Source organism: Austrofundulus limnaeus, unplaced genomic scaffold, assembly GCF_001266775.1.
Source record: "Austrofundulus limnaeus strain Quisiro unplaced genomic scaffold, Austrofundulus_limnaeus-1.0 Scaffold56, whole genome shotgun sequence".
Classification (NCBI taxonomy): domain Eukaryota; kingdom Metazoa; phylum Chordata; class Actinopteri; order Cyprinodontiformes; family Rivulidae; genus Austrofundulus; species Austrofundulus limnaeus.
The window spans coordinates 1,336,408-1,362,502 of NW_013952458.1; the positions used below are offsets into that span (position 1 = coordinate 1,336,408).

Below are 26,095 nucleotides of genomic sequence, written 5' to 3' on the forward strand. Positions count from 1 at the left end.
CTGGAAAAAATGGCAGCAGTGGTCTTAAAATTGGGCAAGAGCAAACAAAGCTAGGCAGAACAGTTCCTGTAGGAGTTTCAGAGTTTTTGTATGTTTAGCACTGTTTTGGAACAGTCATCTAAAAGGTCAAGACTTTCAAAATGAAGTTAAGACTGAAAAATTGCAAAAAGTTTATTTATTTAATGACTTACTTGTTTCCAGCCTTTACAGTTCACAATAAAGACAAATGCAGGAAACCATCAATGAACGCGGATGAGTCTTAGTGAGTAAGGCTCATTCTGCCACGACCTGTATAACCACCGTTGTCACGCAATCTGCCACTGCTTCCAGACATGTAACATGAAATAACTGCTCAGAAACACTAACACGTTCTCTTGGCTTGAGCTCACCTCAGATGGACAGAAGGACATGTGTTCTGTGATAAGMTGAGTCCAAGTTTTAGCTTGATATTTGAGAAAAACAGATGTCGTGTAATTTTTTTTGTGCCAAAGATCAGAAAGCCTGTTCAGGCTGTTATCACTGAAAGRTGGAAACGTCTGCGTCTGTGATGGCACTGTTGTACACCAGTGTCCGTGGCTTGAGCGACTATCAATAACTTTGACCCAAAAGCATATTTTAGAATCTTTGAATGGACATATGCTCAACCCAATGCAACCTGTTTTTTCTGGGATCAATGTAACCCTGGAGTGGGACATTGCCAGACCTCATTCTGCTCAATGTACAACAGTGTGGCTCCATACACACATAATGTCTTTGCTTGATGGGCCCACTTGCTGATTAGAATTGTATCTGATTTAACAGATTTTTGAACAACTAAAACCTTGTATTCAGAAAAAATGGTCATAGTTTTCTGCAAGTTTCCTAATAGCAGTGTGATGTACTGTAACACCATTGTAAACTGACCTTTTTCCTGAAGTCCTATTATCCAGGAAATCATCTACTGAATCAAAATCAGTTACATTAATAAGAATAATGAACAAGATGAAAACACCTTTATTTTAGGTTTTTAAATTTTTGCCTCCTTTGGTATGGTCTGAGTTATAGTTGCCTAATTTTATTAATTGGCAGTTTATTCACTTGCTAACTTTAAACTTCACAGTTTACAAATATATGTTAATTTAAATCTAATCTCTTTAATTTCCACAGAAAAAGAGTTCCAGTGTATTAATTGGTCAGTGACAGATTTTCATTTATTTACCATCCTTTTACTTTTAGCAGTTTTATTTAGATTTTTTTTTGTTTAATATAAAAGGACTTTTCAGTATACCTAAAAAAATGTTTTTAGGCTAGTAGGGACGCTAATGCCTAAACTTGCCATATAAGTTCTGAATTATACTGAACTGGAAAGGGGAGTGAGKAGAAAGAAGATCAGTAGAGTCAAGAGTAAAAGTCAGAGAGAGAAAGAGGGCAGTGAGATGACAAAGATATGAGGAGAGAGAAGACAGTGGAGAAAAATAAAGGCGGACACAGAGAGGAAAAAGGAGAGCAGCTGCCAAACTCTGAGTGGGGTTAAGCATTACCACAAGTACAACCTAATAAGGTCTGAAAGTGTGCAGAGACACGCATATACACTGACTTGGCCAACATAAAAACCAGTGTTTGTGCAGTAAACAAGAGTAAGCAGTAAATCACATTTGCCCTCAGAGCCTCTGATGCTGATTATACTTATGATGCATAGCACTGAAATTTTGTGGAGGAGTTTTCTTCTGCCGACCTGAACTCTGTGTGGTATTTGAAACCGTTCTGTCGGTAGGCTCATTCACGTAGGCTGACTTAGTTAGGGCTTGTYTTAGAAGTCCCTTTCATAATGTTGTTTTGATGAAAAAACATTGAAATAATTGTTTGTTTAAGGAAAACTCCCCATTATTTTCCCCAATGGAAAGCGTGTAAATACAATATTTAAGAGTAAATGTTGTCCAGGCTGCAGACATTTTTTGCACTGATTTAAAAAGAAATCGGGCTTCTGCGAAAATACATTTGGGAAAATGTCATCTCCCTTTATTTATTGCCACTCTCTGTAGAATAGTATTTGATAATATAAAGCCATTTGTTCAGAAAAATCCCTTTTATTACCTACTTCTGAAATACATTGAATTCTCAGAAAGGAGAGTTTAGAGATAAAAGTTTCACTTTCATGATTTTGTGTGTGTTTGCAGCTTAGCACGCCAAAGATTAACACTGTTTCTGAACAAAAATAATTAGTTATTAAGATTTTGGTTGTAATCCAGTTTCACTGGGCTGAGAAGGTATTACGGGGCTTTCATGTTTGCATCCACTTGCCGATTCCTGGACACAACAGAGGCTGCAGCTTTGCAAATTGGACTGCAGCAACACCGTGGAGGGCCTAAACAAACTCAACAAGTTAGYCACTCCAAGCTAAATAATAACTGTTGAGTTCTTCACAAGCACTAAGTGAGGAATGAATGTTGACATTTCTCCCTGCAACGCAACCCTCATAAGTAACCCAAGAAGCCAAAATGAAAATTGTCAACTCCCACAGTATTCAGACAGTAAGAATTAAATCACACATAAACACCCCCACTCCTCCCGCACACACATGTAAACCAATGTAGTCAACTTCGGCTTGGTTGCTCCCTTTCTGCCTCAGGCAAGGAAAAAGCAAAGAAGCCTTGYGAAACACAATGAATAATGGGAGGTTTTCAGAGATTGGGGATAAATTTGTTACCCCCTTTTCCACTGTGTGGTTTATCACTTTCTCTCTGTCTGAGTGGTTTTCTTTCTTTCCCTCGGTCTCCCCTTCTCCGCCGAAGGGAGATTAAAAGCTGATAGGAGATTGCGAAGACATGTTCCRCCCCTGTTCTGACACGTGCACGCGCTCACGAGCACACGGACGGTAACATTAGCTCTTGTATAGCTGGGAGCTCTTGATGTAAAACACATGTTGCTGCCTCGGCAGTGCGCGCCGGTGTATCTACGGCTGTTTAAACCAACTTTATCGCTCCATCAGTTCAGAGACAAGGAACGATTCATTCGGAGTGGGAAGTAGGAATGGGGGGTTTGGTTTTGTGTGTGTGTGTGTGTGTGTGTGTGTGTTTCTAAAGATAGATGATTGGAAAAAATAATTGATGAAATCTTTCTTTAATGTTCACTATTAGAATGTCAAATACACTGAATTTAGGCTATGAAGTGGATTSTTGCATGGTCAGAGTTTTGGCCAACCAAAATTACTCTGCGGCATTTCAGCACAAAACATGCTTGTTAAAGCTTWTGCAGTAAAAGGACTTGATTATGTTTATGAATTTAAATCACTATACAAAATTGCCAAAGTGACTTGTTTAGGTTTAGACACTTGAGCTTTGTAATCTTATTGGTTTGGTTTTATTACAAAATGGGTTTGATCAATAAAGTATATTGTTTTTATCCTTATGCATCTAAATTATTTCGTTAAGTTTGTGGAGTTTTATTGGATTTGGGTACAATTAAACTTTTTCATGACATATCAGATAACACATTTGTAAGAATATTCGTGTTCAAAGACTGAAGTCAGTAGAAAACCACCAATGTTAAATAAGATGATTGTTTGACGAGATAAAACCATACAAAACCAGAATTCTGGGAGTGAGGATTTAATGCCATTCGGATGGATCTGACAGGAAACCACACAGACTCACAATCAGGAAGTACATGTTTTTATACACGATTCTTCAATGCCTGAGTTCGCCCTCTACTGACCTACGGCTGAATCACAGGCATTCATACAAAAACCTCAACCTAATGTTATAAAAACGGTTCACTTATGTGTTGTTTATGATTCGGACATGTAGCTACTCTATTTCAATTAACACATAATAGATTAAACATTATAAAAGTGTTATAAAAAAGAAACCCTAATACTCTAGTGTTGTTTCTAACATCAGTACTAATCTATAATAACTATAAATTTCTTCACATTTATAAAATAAAAGCCATTATATTTCTGATTATTTTCATGGCACCAGCAGAAAACTGGAAATTACAATTTAGTTGTAACTGTCTGCAAAGTTTAGAAGCTACCTCTAAATGCTACCTCCCAAAAATGTATAAGTAGAGTTTGACTTTAAACAATTTATATACTTTGATCAATAGATAAAAAAAGTTTGATTTTAGTTCCAGACTTTGGCTCATGTAACGTCTTGGTGACTCTAACTCTGCGGTAAAAGAGCAATAAGTCTAATCTAAATTGTAACTGTGAACAGATCTGAAAAAGAGCAGCAGCCCTGACACAATGTCTGCTTTTGGTTAACCACTACTGTAGGTTTAGTCTAGCGAAGAAGCAAAAATACAGGTGACCTTTTTACACTTTCTGCTCCGTGTTACATCAGATTTTAAATAATCCCATTCTGTTCCTGACAGTAAATAACAGAGATGGTTTAAAATTAGCAAAGGAAACAACAAACGAAAGCATAAAGTTGTTCTAGTCCTCCCACGCTTTGTTTTTATGTGGCACCCTCAACTTCTTTCTATTTTTATTCTCTGCTACGACATTAGTGTGCAACCGAAGCRCCGGATCAGAGCTGCAGTTGCACATTACACACCTCTGTGAAATGAAAGCGCGGGAACGCACGTCGATAAGATTTGTTCATCCACTGAGAGGTTGGTCAAACAGTGGTGTGTGGAACAAATAGATTTGCTTGATAAAGGTTTCTTCTTGCCGCCAGTCGTCGAGTCAGACTAAACTCATCTATATTTAGATTCACCGGCCATAGTGTGTGTGGTCATCCGTGCCGTTCATTTAGTGTGTGGATTTGAGCTTTATTGACCGGCAGATGAAGGCTGTGTGTGATGAGAAGCAGGGGACCAGATGGACTTATGGGAAATCCAAACTTTTTATTTATTTATACAACTTGATTAAATGGCATTTGTTTCTGTCTCTTAGTGTGTGTGTGTGTGTGTGGGAGACCGTGCTTGTGTGTGTTAGCATGTGTGCGCTTTGTATTTAATGACAAATAGAACAGAAGGATCAGAGCAATCATGTTTGAATGATTACTATGGGAACCTGGGAGAGTCACTGATAGGGAAAGAAAAGAGGGGAAAGTCAGATTACAGRTTTAATTATTTGTAGCTAATTCACAAGCTAAATTTTGAATCTCGATTTATTTMTTTTTCTCAAGCTCTTTACTTATACCTGTGAGGGCACCTAATCCCTCATTTATTTGTGTTTATTGTCCATTTATATTGCTTTTTATTAGATCCAGCTTGTTCCCATCAATATATTTATTTAAATCATTGCTTCTGCAATAGGGCCGTTAATTCAGATGCTTAAAAAAACTTTCAGTATTCAAAAATTGTATTGTCTTTGTTTTAAAGAGATCACAATGCATTTGTGTTTTGTCATTAAACAACAAAATGACATTATGTTGATGTCAGATGTGGTCTTTTAAAATTTTAGAAATATCTTTCAAAAAATGATGCAATCAKCATATATTTCTCCTTATCAGAAAAGAATTGAGGACTGGAGGCTTTACTCATCAGTAATAATTKAAATTATTAGTTTTGGACTACACCATAGCGGTTCACACCGATTAACAACCACTTGACTTTAAAAGACGCTAAGCTTGGCCAAAGAGTGTGATCTCTGTGTCTCTGTGTCGGCTTGAAAGATGGAACGAGAGACAAGGAGTGTCTACATATGTTCGAGCACAGATTCCAACCTCATAAATCACTTCAACTAGTGTTCAGCAGTCAATCTTTTTCTATCTCTCCTTCTTTTTCTTCTTTCCTCCTTCCCTCGCGCTCGCCTGAAACTCACTGCACTACCTCTGCCAACGTGGAGATTTGTGTTCTGTGTCTCTGTCGTATCGGATTAGAGAAGAGACAACAGGAACAGAAGGAAGGAAGGGGGGGGGGAGGGGGAGGGATACAAGAAAAATAGATGGAAAGAAGGATAAAAGAACGAGAGACGAGCAAAAAGGAACAGCGTCAATATTTTAGCCCCCTTTTTTTCGATACTGTGTGCACCCCTTCTTCTTGGCCGTGTCTCTTCGACAACATCAAGCTTACCCCGTTTTTGTGTGTATGCATGCATGTGTGTGTGTGTGTGTGTGTGTGAGACTTTATCAGTCCCTGGGCGTCCTGATGCTATCCAGATGTGCAGCTACAGTGGGCTGTAAAACTCAGAGTTATTGTCATAACATTGTTGCTTACCGTGTGTGTGTGTGTGTGTGTGTGTGTGTGTGTGAATTGATTAATGGGAGTGAGCTTGTGTGTCGCTTCCTGTCTTTGTCTTAACACTTTATTTTCCAGCTGTTCAAGAGCGAACACATACACATTCTCAAAAATAGAAGCACACACCTGAGACACATGGACGTACTCCAGTAATAAACATGGGTCAGTTGTTTGCAGGGTAACTCGCTCCAATTTTACACCATCTGTGTCCAGGATGTCCAGCTCCTGGCAGCTATTCATCTGTATTGGTTTTTCCAGATAATAATAATAATAAAAAAAAAATCAAATATGTCCTTGTGCTATTTGTAAAATAAATGCGCAGAGCAGTAATTTCTCTAAAGGTGCCAAAGCTGCATTTACCAAAACTACAGATGGCAACAACACCTGAATGTGAAATGACTGGTTCCAACAGGCTGTTGTTTCCAAAATCTTCTGATAACATTTATGAGTCATATTCCAGTAGAGAGCCTGACTTTCTTCCATTCCCATTACTGGGTTGTGCCGGTAATACTAATTTACCACTTCCTGTAACCATTTCAAATTCAAGATGACTCTTGGCGTTTCACTGAAAATAAACCTGCCATTTTCCAGCAAACCTTTACTGTAGAAATGTACCCAGTCTGAGCAGTTAAAACAACATACGTACATGTTAAGATGTAATCTGACTTTGTAAATGGTTTCACTTGTAGGCGAATTCAACCACAGATCAAAAACACTACAGCAGACGAGACTGATTGTCATCTGAGCAAACTTGAGCAGAAATGCATTACCTGCGTAAGGARCAGTATGTGCTATCAAACAGAACCAGCCCATGTTTTTTTCTTGTTACCTGATACCTTTTTGCTGCCTTTTACCCAAGAAACAAACCCTTTTTATACATTTAGAGGTTACAACTTCTAGGGCAACCACACATAGTCAATTTGAAAGATGTAATGATATGGAAGAAGTTGTACTCCATAAATACTGGCTTAGAGTTAAATGTAAATCCAAGGGCAGAAGAAAATCTGAATAAACACTAATACATAAAACCTGCCCATGATATTCTTAGCAAAACACTTGCTTCCCTTTTTTGTGCCCATCTCATGTTAAGTTTCTACAAATAGCACAGCTAAATAAAAAATTGATAATTTTCTTACACAAAAAGCTTTATTATCTTCAGCACAACTAAAGAAAAATATTAAACTATAACTAGCTATATCTATACTATAACTATAACTAGCTATAACACAAAGCAAACAAAAATAAATATGGTTTTCTTCAAATTTTGTCCCCAATACCCTGTTTACTGTTTAAAAAACACCAAATAATAGAAACTGACAGATTGTTTGATTTAGTGTTGGTAACAAATTTCAAATAATCATAGTATTCATTGAAAACTTCAATGAAAAGACAGCTGCAGTTTGTATTGTAGATACTCCTAAAAGGTAGTATGTTCTCAAAAACATACTAATTAAATCTTCATCGAACCCAGGACCWCTTGTGAGGCATTAATGCTGACCACTGAGCCATCATGCTGCCAAATTCATGTTCATCCCTTAGAAAAGATGTCTTTTAGTAAACTTTAACAGAATTGTGGGGATCTCAAGAATATCCATTTGATTCAAACCACCCCAACCACTAGAACTGCAGTGAAGATTACAGGATTCTAAATGTGCTGTGTTGTAAAWTGTTAGCTCTTAAATGTTGTACTTGGGCTTTTAAATTTTTTATGTGGAAGCACCAGTGCTGTTAGTGGAAAAAATGAGTATGGGGCAATATAATAAAAATGTTACGCTATTTTTATTTATGCTGCATTTCCTGCATGTTAGTTTTTGCATCATGTTAGAAATTTTGATATTGTGACAACTCTACTAAAAAAGTATTTAGTCGTTGCCTCGTGYGCAGTGTTATAAAAACAATCTGCCATGTTCATGCACTGTGTGTACACAAAGGATGGGTGGGGGGGGGCATCTTGAGTATTGTAAACTCCAATCTGTTCTACATTTACTCTGAAACAATGAACACTTCGAGCTCAACCAACTGCTCTTAATTTTTGCTGCAGGAAAAACACATTTTTACTTTTAGCCTGACTTTGTGTTGTTTTTCTGTGTCACATCCACCGCTGGGTGCGATCAGTAGCTCTCAACCCCTTTATTCTGTTTAATCCCCTCCAACCGTTAGGTTATTTCTTAGTTTTATTTTCTCTGCAACAAGATGTGGGAATAGTTACWGCTTGAGATCAAATAGAATGATAGGAAAGGCTCCACCATTGCTTTCCCCTTCTCTTYTTGCTTTTATTGCCCCCCACCTCCCAGTTTCTTTCCTCGTTTCAATGTAATGACTACACACCAACCATCATTCTGAAAGTCTTGCTACTTGCCATCTGTARGTGTCTTTCGTGAGCATATAAGCTTCTCATTATGGAAGTACATGTGGCAGTGTGAGAAGGGAGTGAGAAAAGGAGTAGGGGGTTGGGGGTGGTGTTACAGCGAATAGTATCAAGACGTTAGTACAAAAATCTTGTTCACCCGTAGTAATTTGCTCACTCCTTTTCCACGAGTTTCTCTCCCCATTTCCTCCTTGTTCTTACGCTCTCTGTATCTCTGTTTCTTTCTCAAACAGATTGCTTTCTGCAGGGGTGGCACACAAGTACAGATAGAGAGGAAAAATTGAGATTCCTTGTCCTTGAGTTACACAGCTGCACGTCTCTTTGAATTGGAAAAGGGGAAAATCTACTTTGTTATTCTTTTCAACCACTGCTTTTCTTACAAGGATTTTCATTATTGCATTTTTATTGCATTTGATATTGTTCCCTTTTTAACACCCTTTTTTCCACATAGAAATTCATAGAATTTCCCTGCTTGCTATTCTTCCATTGTTCTCCTTCACTTATTTATACTGACCAAATGTAGGGGATAGGCTTTCAAATCCTGTACCATGCAGTCATTTCAGAATCAAAGCTCTAACAATGTACCTGTCCAGAGAAGCTTATTTTTCATGTCCTACATACATGCCGATTTAGCTCCGAGTTAAATCTTCATACTTTACAAACAGTGAGACTCAACAAAGGTGCAGCAGTTCCCTTTTTGGGTGGACACTGCAAAAACATTCATTGATTTGAAATGACAGAGGTAAATGTTGGGCATTGGTTAGCATCAGGTTAGCACACAAATAAAATATGATTAAAAACTTACTGTGTTTTCCAAATATTAGTGTATTTTTTTCCTACAWATGATTGTGTCCAAATTCAGAGGCTGTGTCCTCCGAAGGCCGAATTTATCGGCTGCKTACRTCACAGCGCCGTGCCGGAGGCTGTCCAAATTCGAAGACTCCTCCAATGCGGCCGACAAATGCGTCTTTATTTTGCCTTGAGTTGAGGGACAGGTCTGATGGATCCTTCTCGGCCCATGTTATCCCCTAATGCATTACAGGCTGTTTGGTAATTTTGATTTTGCTAGTAATGGTGGACGAAGCAAGAGAAAGGACTACAGTTTAAAAAAAAATCTGGCAGTATAAAAATTTTAATTTGCATAGCTTTTTTATATTATTCTTGTCAAAAATAAAATGAGCAAAATAACCATGCAACATACCTTACCTTAGTTCTTCAAATATTGCCTTTAAGCTAATTTTGTAGTTTTATGCAACATGCTCTCACTCCCGAATCGTCACCATATTGATTCTTGGTCAGGTATTCTCTGCGTTCACTTTAAAAAGTGTTGGGTACCCCCCTCGCGACAGTTATTCCTGCCCATGGCTTTTATTGGTTGCGCCACATAGGGGTCTTTGGGTTGGGCGTCTGTGGTTAATATGAGGGATCAGGGTTAATGGTTAATTGTAGGYACTGAGGTCAGGGATAGGATGTCTAGGGCTAAAATAAGTTAAATTTAGAGTCTGGGATGGTTAGTTGTCGTGCATTTCCTACTCTTTCAAAAAATACGACAATGCGCTCCTCCACCTCCGTGGACCTAGCCTATCCTCTGAATTTGGACACAGCGTATGTGCGATTTAATAAATACTACAATACGTCACTTCTACTGTAACACATTAACATTGTGTTGCAAATTAATACGTTTTCAAATGCGTCATTTAAACTCAAGTGTTAGTTGTAATAAGGAAGACAAAGCAGCATATCTAACTGCCTATGATCTCAATCCATTATGATGTAGTTTGTTACCAGTGSTGTTCTCAGTGCATTCAGATCATTAATAAGCTYCTCCTGTGTAGTTGTGAGCTGATCCCTCACCTTTCTTATCATCATCCCATTAGGGAGGACCGTGCATGGAGCCTTATTARTACAGTTTGTGTGTCACTTTATTACTCTTTTTATGTTTTCATTTATTTTCTTACTCACTTTAACATCAGGTAAATCTATTTAAAAAAATAGTAGAGAAGAAGTCACTCGGTGAAGGTACAAGCACACGGAACGAAAGACAAAATCTTTGTGTTATTATGGTCTAGTAAACCACACTTAAAATTTGGATTCTGCCTTTAGTCCCAGCTCTAATAMAGCTTTATCAGGCCACCTGTGAAGGTGCCAGAACAGTGTTGGAGTCAGAGCCAGGAAGAAAACTTGTTGATAAAGCTGACTGTTTGGTAGGCTCGGCAGCACATGTGCGAGACAAATTTTTTTAATGTCCAATTAGGCCTCAAAAAGTGACGTCTAATTTTTGGTTCCAGATAGCTTTCCTACAAGCGCCGATGYCATTTTCTTAGCAGATGGAGGGCAGTCTGAAGCACAGTATGAAAATCTCTCAACAAATAGGGTGTCAGGTGATATTCCCTAAGCAGCCATTTCTCTCCCTTGTCTCTCTGATAACATGAGGGTTATCATACATGATGCTGTCTGGAGCAAATGGAACAGAGATGAGACATTGATTACACATGCGCGCACGCACAATACTTGGAGGATAGCTGATCTGTTCCGTTCCTCTTGACAGCTGGAGCATAACCAAAGCCCGTGTGTGTGCGCGTCTCTTTTCTTTTGAGCGTGTGTTTGTGTGTGGCCCCAGTGCAACAAAATGACTTTGAGAAGAAGAGAGAAATGAAGGCAGGCAGGGCTGCAGAAAGGGGTTAGAGTAAWTCAGATATTGATGTTTTAGTCTCTAACTCCACCCCGAGGGCCTGTCTAGGTGGAAAATGTCAAATGGGCCCCCGGCTTAGGGCACCACTTAGCATCTCTGGAGCCTCAGTGGTGACACAGAACAAACACGCACAAAGCAACACAGATCGGTGCTCTGTCATAAATTAAAACATACATGTATTAAAAATAAATGTGCCACATAAGAGTCCCACTCACTGAGTACAGCTTGTAAMAGTTTTGCAGAATGTGTCTGCAGACTCCTTTCTGGAGGCCTGAACTGAGTTATTTTGACTGTAAATAGTGGAAAGATTAGAATAAAATTTGATGCAGGGAACTTCATCATGTCCAGAAGGCGAAATAGTTTTTTTTTTTTTCCCCATCTTTTGGGATTCTCAGTGTCTGACACCAAGTTAACATTCAAACCTAATAGTGCAAAATCTTTTATCAGCCTAGCCAGTTTTTGAAAGTCAAATTTATCATTTTCAGACAAAAAGTTTAGCTATTCTGACTTTTTTTCTTTTAATTGAATGCTCAAACATAAATAGTCAAAACATTTATACAGTAAATAATGTTAATTGTGACACTTATTGGTATGTACCCAAAAAGACCAACAAGCAAATTGAAAGCAAAATTAATTAAAGCAAAAAACATTTTCTAAGCAGAGGATTTGCAAAGAAACACATGTATAAAGTACCTCAGTTTAGTTGGTTATTTTAATGTAATTTACAGCATTTACAGTGCCCGAGATTGTGAACATTTCGTTGCATTTGCTGTCTTTCTTAGAGCAAAAGATGCAGCTCTGTTAGTCCCTTTCCTRGAAAAAAATTGTTGCCTCATCCCAACCATAGTATCCACCCCTTGTTATTTGAAATCTGGTACATTGTATAACAAATTCTACAAACTCAACTTCTCTGTTATTGATACTGCTGAGGGACAGTGTCAGAGTACAGTCAACAGCACTAGGAAATATGCTGGAGGGTTGCTAAGAATTGCCTCATATCGATGCTTGCTAGAGAAAATTCTACAACGCTGTCAGTTCAACTGAAATGATGCTTAAAGGTCACAGTATTTTAGTAATTTCAGGCGCTCTTCATCACTGGCAGTTGTTCTCTGGGCCCAAATTTTCTTCCACAATTACCTAAATTTAGGGGGGGAAAATGAGTGATTAGACGGTGATGGAGCTGTCAGAGAACAGAATCGGAGACAATGGTGTTTGAACAGACTAGATGAAAAATGGGTATATTACTCACTCACTCACTCAGCCTCTAGCAACCATGCTTTTTGCAATTTAACAACCACAACACTCAAAGGAAATTTCATCATCTTTTTGTGGCTCTTTCTCAAATTTCGAAATTCACTGTAAGTGTAGGTACATGAAGACTGGAAGCAAATGAGTCATAAACAAATAAATTTATACCTGAATGCATACATCCTAACTTGGACCTCCTTCAAACGTCTTAGAAAGCCCAGAGCCAGGTTGGCACTGGTCTTATGTCTTTGTTTATGAATATGTTTTATCTCAACAACGCAGTTAATTCAGTGGACATTTGCCCTGCATCAAACTGCACAGCAGGGACCTGTCTGCACCAACATGTTCTCTCAGTTGGACCTGCTGCTACATTCCTGGTCAAATCAGCTCTGATAAAGGCAGACAAGAGTTACGGAGATTCCTGGTAAAGTGCGGATTAGGTAGAAATAGTTGGCATGCTTGAAATAAAATAATGATTTATGGTTTTGGACTGTGAAAAGTTACAACACAAATGTTTGAATGGATTTGCCAAATGTATATGAACAGTATTACTTGAGTGGCCTTTCCAAGTGTTTTAATATATGTGGGACATTCCTGTTCATAAGTTTTGGAGTTCTGATTACACGTTAGAATTATGTTCCTTTTTTTTGTCTAAAAATATACATTTTTGTCTTTTGCCAATTATAACCAACATTAACTYATGTATACCTTAAATGGTGAAAAATCGGCCATAGATAAACAGAGATTTGATTMTATTAATTTAAAACACAGTGGAGTCCTCAGCCACTCTTTAACTGGCATCKTTTGCCTCTAATATCGTTTTTAATGACCATGTTAGACAACCTGAATAGGCCATGTGAGTCTCAGTGGGTTCTGTGGGAATCATCCCACTGACCCATTCTCAGMTAAACAATAAAACAGAGTCTAAGATACTTAATAAGATGCTTAATACCACTGGATAAAGTGCAGGTATTAAGGATGCACATTATATTAACTTTTTTTYCCCCCACTATTTCCCGTCATAGTCTCTSTTTCTTGGTCAGTTGCGTGAGTTAAGGTTTTGGTGTCCTGGTTTCCACACCACATTAGGTGTGTTTGTGTGGGTTTGTTAATTTTAACCTATTTTTCTGCTTTCCTCCCAGGCACATACTTGCAACAATTCGTGCATTTTTTTTTCTCAAGGTACACAGTCAAAAAGATACACAGGTCAGTGTAAAATTAGATAATGCAGCCTTTTAATGAAAACGATTTTGGGATGCACTGATGTGAAAATTTCAGCTGATATCGGTGTCCGACATTATTATTGCTGTTATACCCGATATTTACCAATATTACACAAACATACACATTATTTATATACATATATACGCACAATTACACTTGAGGGTTTTTTTTTTCGATATCATTAAAAAAAAACGACTGAACCACTGACATGGTTCTCTACTAAAGTTATTCCTGACTGCTTAGCATCACATTTCCCCTCCCASAACAGAAACACAAAGCTAAAAATTGCTAAATCAATATCGGACTTTAATATTGACCCAGTTTTACTTACTGGACCGATACCGATATTCTAAAAAAATGACCAATATTGGTCAATACCAATGTTAATGCAGTTATATCATGCTTCCCTACTTTGTATCAAATAGAACTATGSAATCAAATTTAAATTGGATCTTTATCCTTTTTTGCTGACAGCATCTTGTTAAAAAAATCTGTTTCTTCTCATTGTTCTAGTTGAATAGAAATACAAGTTTGACATTTAAAATTGCATCATAGTATCAACAAGGTGATTCTCACAATTCATCCACTGAAGTATGATGCATCTCTCTGGTCCTGTGACAGGTTTTTGTTGGATTTGTTCCTATTTCCTAAAAAAAATCAAAACTTTTTTTAAGCCTGACACTTCTCCTGTCTTCCACTTGTCCACACTCCTTATTGTTTTGAGCACACACTGCAGAAAACGCTGTAGTGGTCAAGTACAGAGAATTGGACAGAAAAGGAGATAAACAAAATGCAGCACAAGAAAAAGTTCAGAAAGCCTGAAGAACTGTTACACAAGACCACATAAAAAAATCAAAGTCTGTCTCTTTGGAAGCAACGTTTAAAGAAATTATTGGTGGTTTAAAGCATATTATTTTCAAAGTCCTGTAAATAAGAAAGAAACTGAATTTCTCTGTGCTTTGAAAAAGACAACAGCCCCATCTCTGGGAAAAAAAAACAAAATCTCCAAGGACGACCTCTATTTAATTGCAAATGTAGGGAAAATACACAGTATAACTCATCTTTTCTTATCAACATGGTAGGTTTAAGCTGTATGAAATGAATCATGTGATGAACACAAGCACACAAAAGCTGTTATCAGTAGTTCAGATCCAAACCCGCAGAGAATAGAGATGCACACGGGTGCAGAACATAAACCTGAGCACAGCCCAACCATTTCGTCCTGGTCCACGAGCCCATCGTCTGCAYGCGCTGATGCCTTTTATCAAAATGAGATCAATGTGAAACAATTTCCATTTTTTTTCCCTCTCTGTTGATTTTTCACCTGCACACTCTCTGGCCCCCTTCTCATTGTTCACTGGTTATCAGGCCCAGAGCACAGACCTGTGGAGTCGATGCATCTGCAACCGTTTATCAAAATTAGTCGACTTAAAGCAGGATTTTGCTCAAGTGTGGTCCAGTTTGGTTCTGGCTTTTGATATAAGTCACAGAAAAATCTMGATCGTCACCACTTCCCTGCAAATGGTAGCAACTACTGTATGAACTAAATACAGGAAGCGTGAAAAGAATGGCAGTGGAGGGAATAAAGGTCCGGAAAAGAGTGATCACAAAAGGGTGAAAGAAATGAAAAGAAAGAAGTAGGCCACACACTGTGGTCCACATTTGTGTCTATGAGAGACTTGAGGGGGGCACTAACCTCACTCTTCTTGTGTTGAACACAAATATTTGCTGGTGTGATGATGATATCTTGCTTTAGGTGTTTTTTTTTATGCAGTAAGGTTTAATACCTTTGTGGGGTTGTATTTTTCTGGATACACATTAACAAATATTTACAGCTGATGTTTCCATCTTCTGTCATCCAGTCCTTTCATGATTTTTATATTTATAAAAAAATCCATCCATCCTCCGCACATCCTGTGTCGGGTCGCGAGGGCAGCAGCTTGAACAGGGAGACCCAGACCYCTCTTTCTCCTGTCATCTCTTCCAGCTTTTCTGGGGGGGATTCCAAGGCGTTACCCCGCCAGCCAAGACATAACCTGCGTTYCCATTGACCATGAAAATGCGCAAATTAGAATTTTGAAAATAAATTCGCTCAATGAAAACACATCAATTTCGAAAAAAAAATTAGTTTTTCGACAAAATGTTTTTGCGCTAGGATGAGGTGGTATTTCAGCTGTATCTAAATTGGTGTTTTTCGCAAAACTGCAATGAAAACAGTTTTTTCGCATCACGGGAGTCACATGATCAACAACCGGCTGTTTCTACTGGCAAAAAAAGACGATGACGAAGAAGATAAAAGGAAGTAGAAATAATAGTAATATCACAAAAGTAGTATAAAATAGTAAACTCACCGACTACAATTTCCCAAAAACGCAGCATACGTAGCCACTCCCAAGTAGGGGCTTGTCGCTGGAAAACCTTGATAAAAGACGCCGACATCTCCTCTGATGATGAGCGCTAGTGTCATGGTAGCAATATGCTATGTGTTTACATCCATTGCCGCCATGTTTGTWATGACTTATCGCTAGAACAGATTTATTAAYRCATGACTTTAACAGCATTTCTTACTTAATGAAAAAACCGCAGTTGCGAAACTGTGTTTTTTCGACATTAACAGAATATCGACAAAGTTTTGCGCACGTTTGCAATGGAAACACAGCTATAGTCTCCCTATCATAACCTGGGCCTTCCCAATGGTCTCCTCTGTTGGACATGCACAAAGCACCTTCCCATCAACTGGCTCCATTCAATGTGGAGGAGCGACAGCTCCACTGTGTACCTGGAGTTATCCTAATTTCCTATGTTCTCCTAATTTATCCAAGTTTCTGCCTATTTGCCAAACTGCTGTTTAGTGCATGGGTAGAAATATCCATATTTGTATTTAACACACCTATTGGACACCTATATTGATATTGTTGTATTAACTGTTGGTTTGGCATCATCTTGTGCTGGAAAACAAACACAAATTACTGAATCATAATGTCGCTCCAAAGTCTTAATTATTCTGACACCAAATCTTAGCTCAATACTGTTTAAAAATAGCTTGTGAGCCATCAGTTTATGAAGATTTAATGGCTTTTCAAACCATTTAGAATAGGTGTATTTGAAGGTTAGATGTTTTGTATTTTGTAATTAAAAGCATTTCATAAAAGACTAAAATCTGGAATTATTTGGAAGCAAAAAAAACCCTATTTTAAATCTTCAGCTGTAAGTGTGATTTTATAAAATACACACATTGTGTTTTTACTAAAAATCTAAAATCACAGCTTTATTTACAGAAGGTGAGCACAGAGTTTCTTCAGTTGGCTACATTCAACTTCCCAAGTTTTATGCAATTGCTGTTTCAAGAAAACTAAACACAAGGAAAGAAAAATCCAGCTCTTTGCAAATGAATTAATATCATCAGTCCCTCTAATCGGCCTACATTTTACTTGTCTAGAAGTAGTGCAGAATCTTAAACACTTCTTTTTTTTCATTTGTAGTTAGCTTTCATTTCTTCTTGTTAGATGAGAAGAAAGCCCGCAGAATTAATTTAGAGTTTTTTTTTTCCAGCTCGAGTTCGTTCAACTTGAATCTAATTATTGTGTTAGGAAGAATGTTTTAAATGCACACAGAGGTCTGCGAGCGAAACCACCGGGGTGACGTACGCTAACGCACAGAAACACAAAGAGAGGATGGTTTGGCAGCACTTACAGGGGGYCCTTGTAGGATTAGCTGCAGACAGAATTCTGTGTGTGGAAGTTAGAGACAGGATTAATTTGGTGAATCTTTGTTTGAAGTTATCTCTGTATCCTCCTACATGGGTCTGTTCCCTGTTCTTTTTTTTTCCTTACCTGTATGTAAGACGGAGTGTGTATGTCTGATCCATTGAACAGGATATTGGTCTTGGCAGTATGGAATTCAGTTAATTCTTCCAGCTACTCTTCTAACTTGATTAAATAATTGCTGATTTAATGCAAGTCAGTGTGCGCACCGCTGTAAGACGGTGCCTGTGCACCGCTGTGTGTACACATCTATATGTTAAAAGCAGGGACGAGTTTCTCCTTAAGTGAATTAAATGTAATTTCATTCTGAAAGTCTTTGTTTAGAAATCTTTCTTTTAAAATGTATGTTAGAGGCCAGCGTGCTTCATTTTTTTCCCCTTTCTTTCAGTGCCTCTACGTTTTGCTTCATAATTTTATGGACGTTCGAGTCATTTTGTCCCCCTCTGTTTACTTTACTTTAACTTATGTACAGAATGGACTATTTATAAAGATAAAAGGTCAAGCCTTGCTCCATCAAATCATGTGAAAAGGAGCTGCGCTGCCAGATGTTGCCGTACGTTGCTTGCAGATGCTAAAATACATGGCGGAGGTTGAGTTTTGCTACAGGAGGACCTAAACTTTTTGGATATCTGTTCCAGCCAGCTCTCCTGTGAAGATCCAAAACCACCAAGCAGTGTAAACAGTTGGTCCAACATCTGTAAAGTTTCTGGCTTTAGGAGAATCTCAAAGTGGACACAGAGCCACAGCTGAAGTGTTCAGCCACCGTGTGGCCACACCATATGTTTGATGTTTGGGAAACGTTCCAAATTAACTCATAATTCATTGGAGGATTTTACGAGTCGTCACTATAAACAAAACCCTACGTTCTGCGTGGAATGGAGATTAAAATCTACAAAACAGTGGTATTGATACATGCAGCATATTATCTTTCAGAGTATATTTATTCCAACACAGCAGGTTAGACCTTGCAGCCTCTTTTGTGCATTCTTGCATTAAATTTATTGCCACAAGGGTCAAAACAACTTTCTGGTCGAGCAGTTTGTGAATTAGAGCAGGGACCGACCAAACTGATTGTGGAAGTTATTAAACTCATAAATGATCTATACGTACCCCTCATTTGAGGAAAGTGTCCTCTTAAGTTGTGCTGAGTTCATCTGCAACAGCTGTCAACCTTTCAGTCTTACGTTGGCATCACTAAATTATGCTTCACAGAGTTACAGTGCAAAAAGCTATGGTTGTGGCTCCTTGTCCTTCCAGTACAAATGAATCTGTAACCCTTAAAGCAAATGTTAAGCACAGAAGGCAACTAGCGCTCATTAGTTGGCAGGTWGTGCTGATGATGCAGCTCCAGATGTTTGAGCGTCCGGGGAAAATGAACTCACAGGATGACAGCTGGATCACATCTAACCCAGTGTTGGATGATGCTGGGATTTAGAGTTTAATGAAAGTACACCAAAASGGGTGGGGTTGTGGTTAAGTATCATTCCATCATTCTATTGTAACCTCCACACACACACACCCACACACACACACACACACACACACACACACACACACACACACACACACACACACACACACCCCCACACACACACACACAAAGTGAGAACAACACATATATAATTTTTAAACATTTCAGTTACTCTAAACATATAACAAACATGTTTAACCCTAAGTAGAAACAGAGGTACTTCAAGTTTCGTTTGATAAATTCTTGATTGTAACGCACAATTTAGCAGACTCGTAAAATATTATGCTGACTGAGTCCAGCTGATTTAGGCAAAAAAATAAAATAAAGTTAAAAATAGGTCTGGGCGGTATACCGTTTTGTACCGAATACCAGTTTTTATTTTTGTTATGATATGAATTTTTTGAGTACCGGACATACCGGTTTAAATAGCGGAACGTTTCGTCGCGGCCAGCAGTGAACTGTTGTTTCCCGGGGGACATTTTTCCTTGCTGCACCGCTATGTGCGTTAGCATGCTAATGTTTGGAGCAGCTAGTTGCAGCAGCAGGTGGCGATTCTGCTGCTTATATTGACTGATGTTTAAAAAAACATCCCGTTTTCGCCGTTGCTGAATGTAGTAAACACCTCTTCGGTGACGTGCACAGTTAGATTTAACACAGTTAGTTAATATGGAGACGTTATGCTGATGGAGACTTAACGTGGTTCTATTGTGAAAAGCCTGCAGGAAGTAGTTCGTAGTGGAGTTGGAATTGACTGGTGGGCAAGGTGAGTTGTGCAGATAAGCTTTAATAAATAACGTAAAACAATAAACCCGATCATAATCTTTTCTTAACCCTCCTCCTTCACGACTGGACCAAAATGCATGACTACTGTCTCCAACCACCAGTCAGAGAAGCACAGACACAGAGGAGGGAAACAGAGACACAGACAGAGGTACAGTAAAAGAAAAAAAGTCAATAAGTAGGTTTTATACATTTTATTATCAGCTGAGCTGTGATGAAAAGAAAAATACCGTCAAATACCGTGAAACCGGTGAAAATGTTAAAAATACCTTGATATAAAATTTTGATCATATCGCCGAGCTCTAGTTAAAAATGTTCCCTAATTTATACAAGGAGCGTTTTCTGCCTAATTTAGATTTTGCTTTTTTTTTTTTTGTACATGTTTCAGCTGTTTTTGCCCATTGAAAATTCTCCTAAAACTCCCACGGTGCCTCTGTTTTGCCCTTAAACAGTACGCAGAATTTAAGAGAATTTGCTGACCGGTGAATATCTATCTTTCTGAGTGTGTGTATGTTTTGTCAGAGGGCGTCATGTTGGTGCCAAATGAACGATTACAGGCTGCAGATAAATAGATGTCATTAAGACTTGGAGCTCTAATTAACAGCAGCCCTTTTCTGCAGGCTGAGGTGAGTGGGAGAGGCCAGGTAYGAGTAATAAATCAACTAAACATACACGGTTTGTTTGGAAAGCACCAGAACACCGTGGATGGAAACTTTGCTGAACAAACCTGACATGTACAGTACTTTGCAATCAACAATCAGTATTTATACATGGAGCTTTTAGAATTCCACAAATATCAAGCCGTGCATCTGATAAGTGAAACGGAAGTTGGAGATCCTGAGCACAGTTTTTTTTAGACTATTTTTGTACTCTCCTATGTAATTGACACTGATCCATCACTCTGTGCTATCATAGCATAGGTTTGATTAGCCATAGCAAACTTCTTGGATGGAGGCCTCCTCCCCAAATCTTGCTTTTGCCTTCATTAGTCAGTGGAAGTGGAATATTTTCAGGTGTGCTGCAACGAGGGGCAGCTGCGAGGCCATATGTGAGTGATTTGTGCGCTCGGAGGGAAACTGAATTCTGATGACAGACACACTGTTTGGCTTGCAACACTAGACACACACACACACACACACACACATAGACACACACACACAGGAAGTGTACATCGATCAATCACCTGGCTCTGTCTCTCTACATGTGGCGACCGTATGGTGTGTGTTCGCCATGAAAGCCAGTGAGGGTTTGGTCATGTAGGTGTTCTGTCTGATCTCGGATCGTCAAAAACAGATGTTCTGTAGAGCTCAGGTGATCGTTACGTGCAGCTTTATTAGAAACAGGATGCTTTCTTGTACACATATGAAAACAAAGYGACAAGTTTTTTCTAGAATAAATCAACCCGGTTATGGTGAGCTGCTGTTTTAACTTATTGGACAATCTGATCTTGTATGGCAAAGAGTTAAAAGGTCTGTTACGTGTTTACTTTTATATTTAAAGCACTGAGTGATTCTCCAGCACTGGATTTCTAAAGCATCTTCACACAGTTGCACTTTCTTTGTTAATGCCCAATTATGCCCCGCAAATGTATTTACATCAAGTTGTTCGTGCCACAGAGCATGTGTGCGTTCCCAAAAGAAACATAAACTGGTTAAATGTGCTGTGATCTTTGCAGTGCATTAGATTGCAAAAATTACCTTAACACTGCTGGGCCTTCTGGGCTTTTTATGCTTTTAGCTGGCAGCACAAAACAGATGCTCTGTGGAGGTGCTAGCGGTGGCTCCATCTGTAGCTTTGAGACCACAGACAGCCTGATTGAAGCGAGGCATTCTTCGGCGTTTTTAACTTGCAGAACTGGATGTTCCGAGCCTCCAAGTGGAGGTATGCATCGCTCTCAGCTGTGTCACAAACATAAAACAGGAAGAAGACAGCACAAACAAAAGGAGACCCTAAGGGCAAGAGTTCTTGATGAAGGGAAAAGAAGGAACTGACTGACACTCGGGAGATGTGTGTCTGCGAGCAGAGGAGTTTGGGATCTTTGCCATCGCGCACGATTTGTATTCACACKATTTGTGGGTGAGCTGCAGCCCAAAAATTGAACTCAAGGGCTTACAGTTTTAAACTCCAGCCTAACAGGTGGCGAAAGTGTGTGGGTTTGTCAACGGTAAGTTCAAGAGAAAACATGAAAAAAAAAAAACATTACTTTTCTCCATGGTCCCAGAGTTAAAATTTACAACACATTCCCTCACAATGTGTCGCTTTAAAAATACGGGGCTCCTGCTGTTGTTTGGCACAAGCTTTTGGACGAGATGTTTATTTTCAAAGTTGGCRTGCACATTTTGTAAAACGAGGCTGCACACAGGAGGACGTGGCAGACCCTCTGAGACGAGTGTACAGTAGATGACAGAATTAGTATGACACAGTTCTTGTTGAGTTCTGAATGATCAAGCAGACTAAAGCTGCACGATATTTGGAAAAACTGACTTTGCAATTATTTTTTCTAACCTTGCGATATATCCATCTACATACAGATCTATGTATACTGTATATTTGAGACAGATAAAAGCTAGTTTTCTGAAGGTATATGGAAAAGTAAAATGTGAAGCTATATGAATTGTTGTTTGAGTTGATGTTTTTCTTTTTGTTGTGTTGTTTTGTACATTATGTTTTGTTTGAATATATTCTGGGGATAAAAGGGGCAGCCATAAGATTTGTTCTTCTGCTACGTTTCATTTTATTTTGATGTTTGATTTGTGTATTTTCTTTGTTTTTTATTGTGTATAGTATGTTTTAAATTAAATGAATAATTTTTTTTGAATTGAATAGAAAAATATATATTTTAGGATATTAAAAAATACAGGACTTTTCCACAGATGACTTGATTATACCTTGAAGTTCTTCTGCCATCTTGTTGAGGATGAACCTGCACTGATCTTACCCCCTTTTTGTGCATTACACATATTTATTTATTTTATGTCTGTATCCTCGTCTTCTTCCTCCACAGCTYGCAAATTTACCGACAACACTTCACTGAATAACCTTGCTATCATTGTCCCAGATTTCTCACAACAAAATGCAAGTTTTAGCTTTTTTGACCCAAAGCCGCCCTATAAAAGCCGTAACTCACAACAGTTTAGTGCGAGGACTTGTGGTTTAGTCCATAGATYACATTACTTTACATATATTACATTACCACACATTGATTTAATTTGCCTCCTACATTGCAGCACCTGCAGTGTGACACGTGCATTGCGATGGCGATGCTCAAACAAAATATTGTGCATCTCCAAAGCAGACTGGCTTATTTCAAAATAAAATGRCTCCAAAGAAAAATAGAATGAACATAAGTTGTTCTAAAAAGTTCTACGAGTAAAAATAAATAATATAAGAAGTTCTTGTTTATGATAATATGTGTTGCATGGGGGTTTAARGGAGACCAATTATGGGTYCTAGAAATTTTTATGGTATGTCTGTGGGCTATCCAGACCATGTTCATTCAATTTAATGCACWAAATAATTCTCAGATAATRAAATTTCYCATTTTCTAGTTCTGCCTGCTCTGACTTCTGTTCAGAAGAGCTGTTTATGTTAATGAGCTCTGTTGGTAACGCCCTCCAAAAATCTGTTGACATTAACTCAGCCCTCCAAAGCCAGCGTTTACGTTAGCATGGCTAATAATAGCAGAAGCTCCGTTGTACAACCATATGAGACCCAGAGGCAGAGTCGTGGTCRCAGCTTCTTTTTTTCTCCCCCTCCTCTGCTTTGTGCTCTGTTACCAGAACAGGGAGCAGCAGCGGTGAAAATACCTCAGAAACTCGAACAAATAGGCTTTAACAAGGCTTTAATAAGCTAAACAATAGAGGTACATTAGAAAACATGTTCATAACGAATGAAAATAAATAAATAATTAAATTGTNTCTGCTCTGCGCTCACTCTGCATGCTGTTACCAGAGCAGGGAGCAGCAGCGGTCAAAATACCACAGAAACTCGAACAAATAGGCTTTAACAAGGCTTTAATAAGCTAAACAATAKAGGTACATGAGAAAACGTGTTCATAACGAATGAAAATAAAATATAATTTTTGTCCATGCCAAACTCAAATCCTGGTCTCCTACTCTCTGGTCCAACACTCTACCCATTGCCCTATTGGAGGCTTGTTGTGAAATAAGTTGCGCATTGCACAACAACCGTGATGGTTTTTCATACTGAGGAGGTGGAGTTTCACCCGGAGGTTGCTAGGTAAAGGGCTGAATGCAGGTTCAGGTGGGTTGTCGTACGGCTTGTGACATCACAAAATGACAGAAGTATAAAACTTGTCGTTAATATACATAAAAAATACATTTACTTACAGTAAATATGCCCCTGGGTGTATTTTTTTTGGTCCTAGGACTGTTTTTTTAAGAAGTACATACCCAAAGTTGAGTAAAAAAACTTTTAAAAAGTGTATTTTGCATAATAGGTCCCCTTTTAAACTTTGTGATTAGCCAGCATCTCCCGCCCTACTTGACTCAACCTTCACCTCCACCTGTTGACAACAATAATACTGATTTATTCATGAAAACAAGCTAAATGCATATTTCTCTGGTTCCCTCATTGCAACAGTTTGCTTCAAATAGCTTTGCCACTCGATGGAAATAAGCTTTAACTTCTTGAGTTGTCATCGTGGAAGCAACAACCGAGGAATTCTCAGCGGCTGAGACTTGAGAGGAGAAAATAAAGGCAGGAAAAAGAAGAACGGTGAAATTTCACTTTAATCACAGGAAGGCGAGACATGCTAGACATGCAAATGGAGGGAGAGACTGAGTCGCGGAGGAGAAGGATGAGGTGTGCTGTCCTCCCAGGGTCATAAAGGTGGCGAGTGGGGCCAGAGGCTTAATGGGATGGAGAAACGTTGTGATTGGCTCATTACTGTGATGGAGCACATTGCTACAACAATTGGCCTTTTCACCCCCACCCCCCTCACAACTACCGCCACCATCACACCCCCTTTTTTTTTGAACACGCTGCTTCTGTATGCACCACCTCACAGAGCACTGCAGAGGTCTGTATATGAGAACACCAACACAGTACAAGTCAAACACCGGCCTGCAGAGCGCCTGCTTCAGTTCAGAGCAACACTTTCCCCCTGCAAGGTGAAAGCAGAACTCATCTCTGCTCGTCTCTCTCAAGTAGCACTCAACAAAAATAATCCTCCAGTATCTCAAGAGTCTCCCGTGTACATATTTCAAACACAAGCAAGCCGTTTGAATGAGTTAGATCATTTTATTTTCATGAAGAGTTATTTAGTGTTTTTTTGTTTGTTTTTTTGTTTAGTAAAATCACCGCAGACCGTAATACTTCTAATAAAGTTTCTTCCCCATTTCACAGGATATGCTTTTACTTCATTGGTTCTCAATTCTAATATTTTAATGCAAGTCTAAATTTCAAACTCTTGAGTTTCTAATGTGTTCTTGTTTCTCTCCATAGCGGCGCAGAGGTAGTGGGGTTTTCTGTGCAAACTGCCTGACCACCAAGACATCACTGTGGAGGAAAAACGCTAACGGGGGCTACGTCTGCAACGCGTGTGGTTTATACCAAAAACTACATTCAGTAAGTCATTAACACACAAAACTATAGGGTGTCTTTGCAATATCGACTTCCTTAGACAAACTACAAAAACACATTTGCACATGAAAGTTTTCGCTCTGATAAAATCAGCGAAGAAATCCCCGAGACTCTGCTGCAGAACAGAACAGGGAGAAAAACATAGTTATCCCGTATGCTGCTGAAAAACAGGAGGATTTTCTCCAAACACAAGATCCCGGTTTATTTTAAACCCAACAGGACCCTCAAACAGTGGCCGGTCCATCCCAAGGACAGAACCCCTAAAGCCAAGATGAGTGGTGGGGTGCGTGCTGTTCAGTGCACTGAGGAATGCTCACACCTCTATATAAGCAGCCTCTCCAGAGACACATGACTCAGCACAGGAGAGCAGGTCTTCAGGACAAGACTCAGCTTTCCACCTACATCTTAGGATAAGGGACACTCTTTTGAAGACTAAAATGTTGAAACTTGATATCATAAGCAAGAGCTGAATATGTTAGATTATTAATCTTGTTTGGCTGTATTTTTTTCTTATTTCAAGAAGTTTTACCAAGGCGACTGGTCTTACTGCACTGGCAGAATATTTCACTTAATGAGAAGATTCAGACTTTTTTTTTTAAATGGTTAATTTATCCTCCATTGTTAGGGACTTGGTAGTTAGTTCCAGGTTAATCTACATGTTAATCTAAGCACCAACAAGTCCTCTCACGCAGGTCTGTAAAGCTTTGAAGTCCACACATTTTCTAGATGGAAAGTGAAGTATTTTCAGCATCAGAATCAAAGTTTATTTATTTATTTAT

At 38.7% G+C, this 26,095-nt stretch overlaps 1 protein-coding gene across 1 annotated transcript in view; it reads left to right on the top strand.

The window, feature by feature from the left end:
* The window catches only part of LOC106518147 (zinc finger transcription factor Trps1), a 109,837-nt gene extending 83,986 nt beyond the window's left edge, over positions 1 to 25,851 (top strand). Inside the window, exon 10 of the mRNA XM_014009279.1 lies at positions 25,179 to 25,851. Within this exon, the coding sequence (XP_013864733.1) occupies positions 25,179 to 25,313 (135 nt within the window). The 3' untranslated portion in view covers positions 25,314 to 25,851. The remainder of the gene's footprint in view (positions 1 to 25,178) is intronic.
* The last annotated feature ends 244 nt before the right edge of the window (positions 25,852 to 26,095 follow it).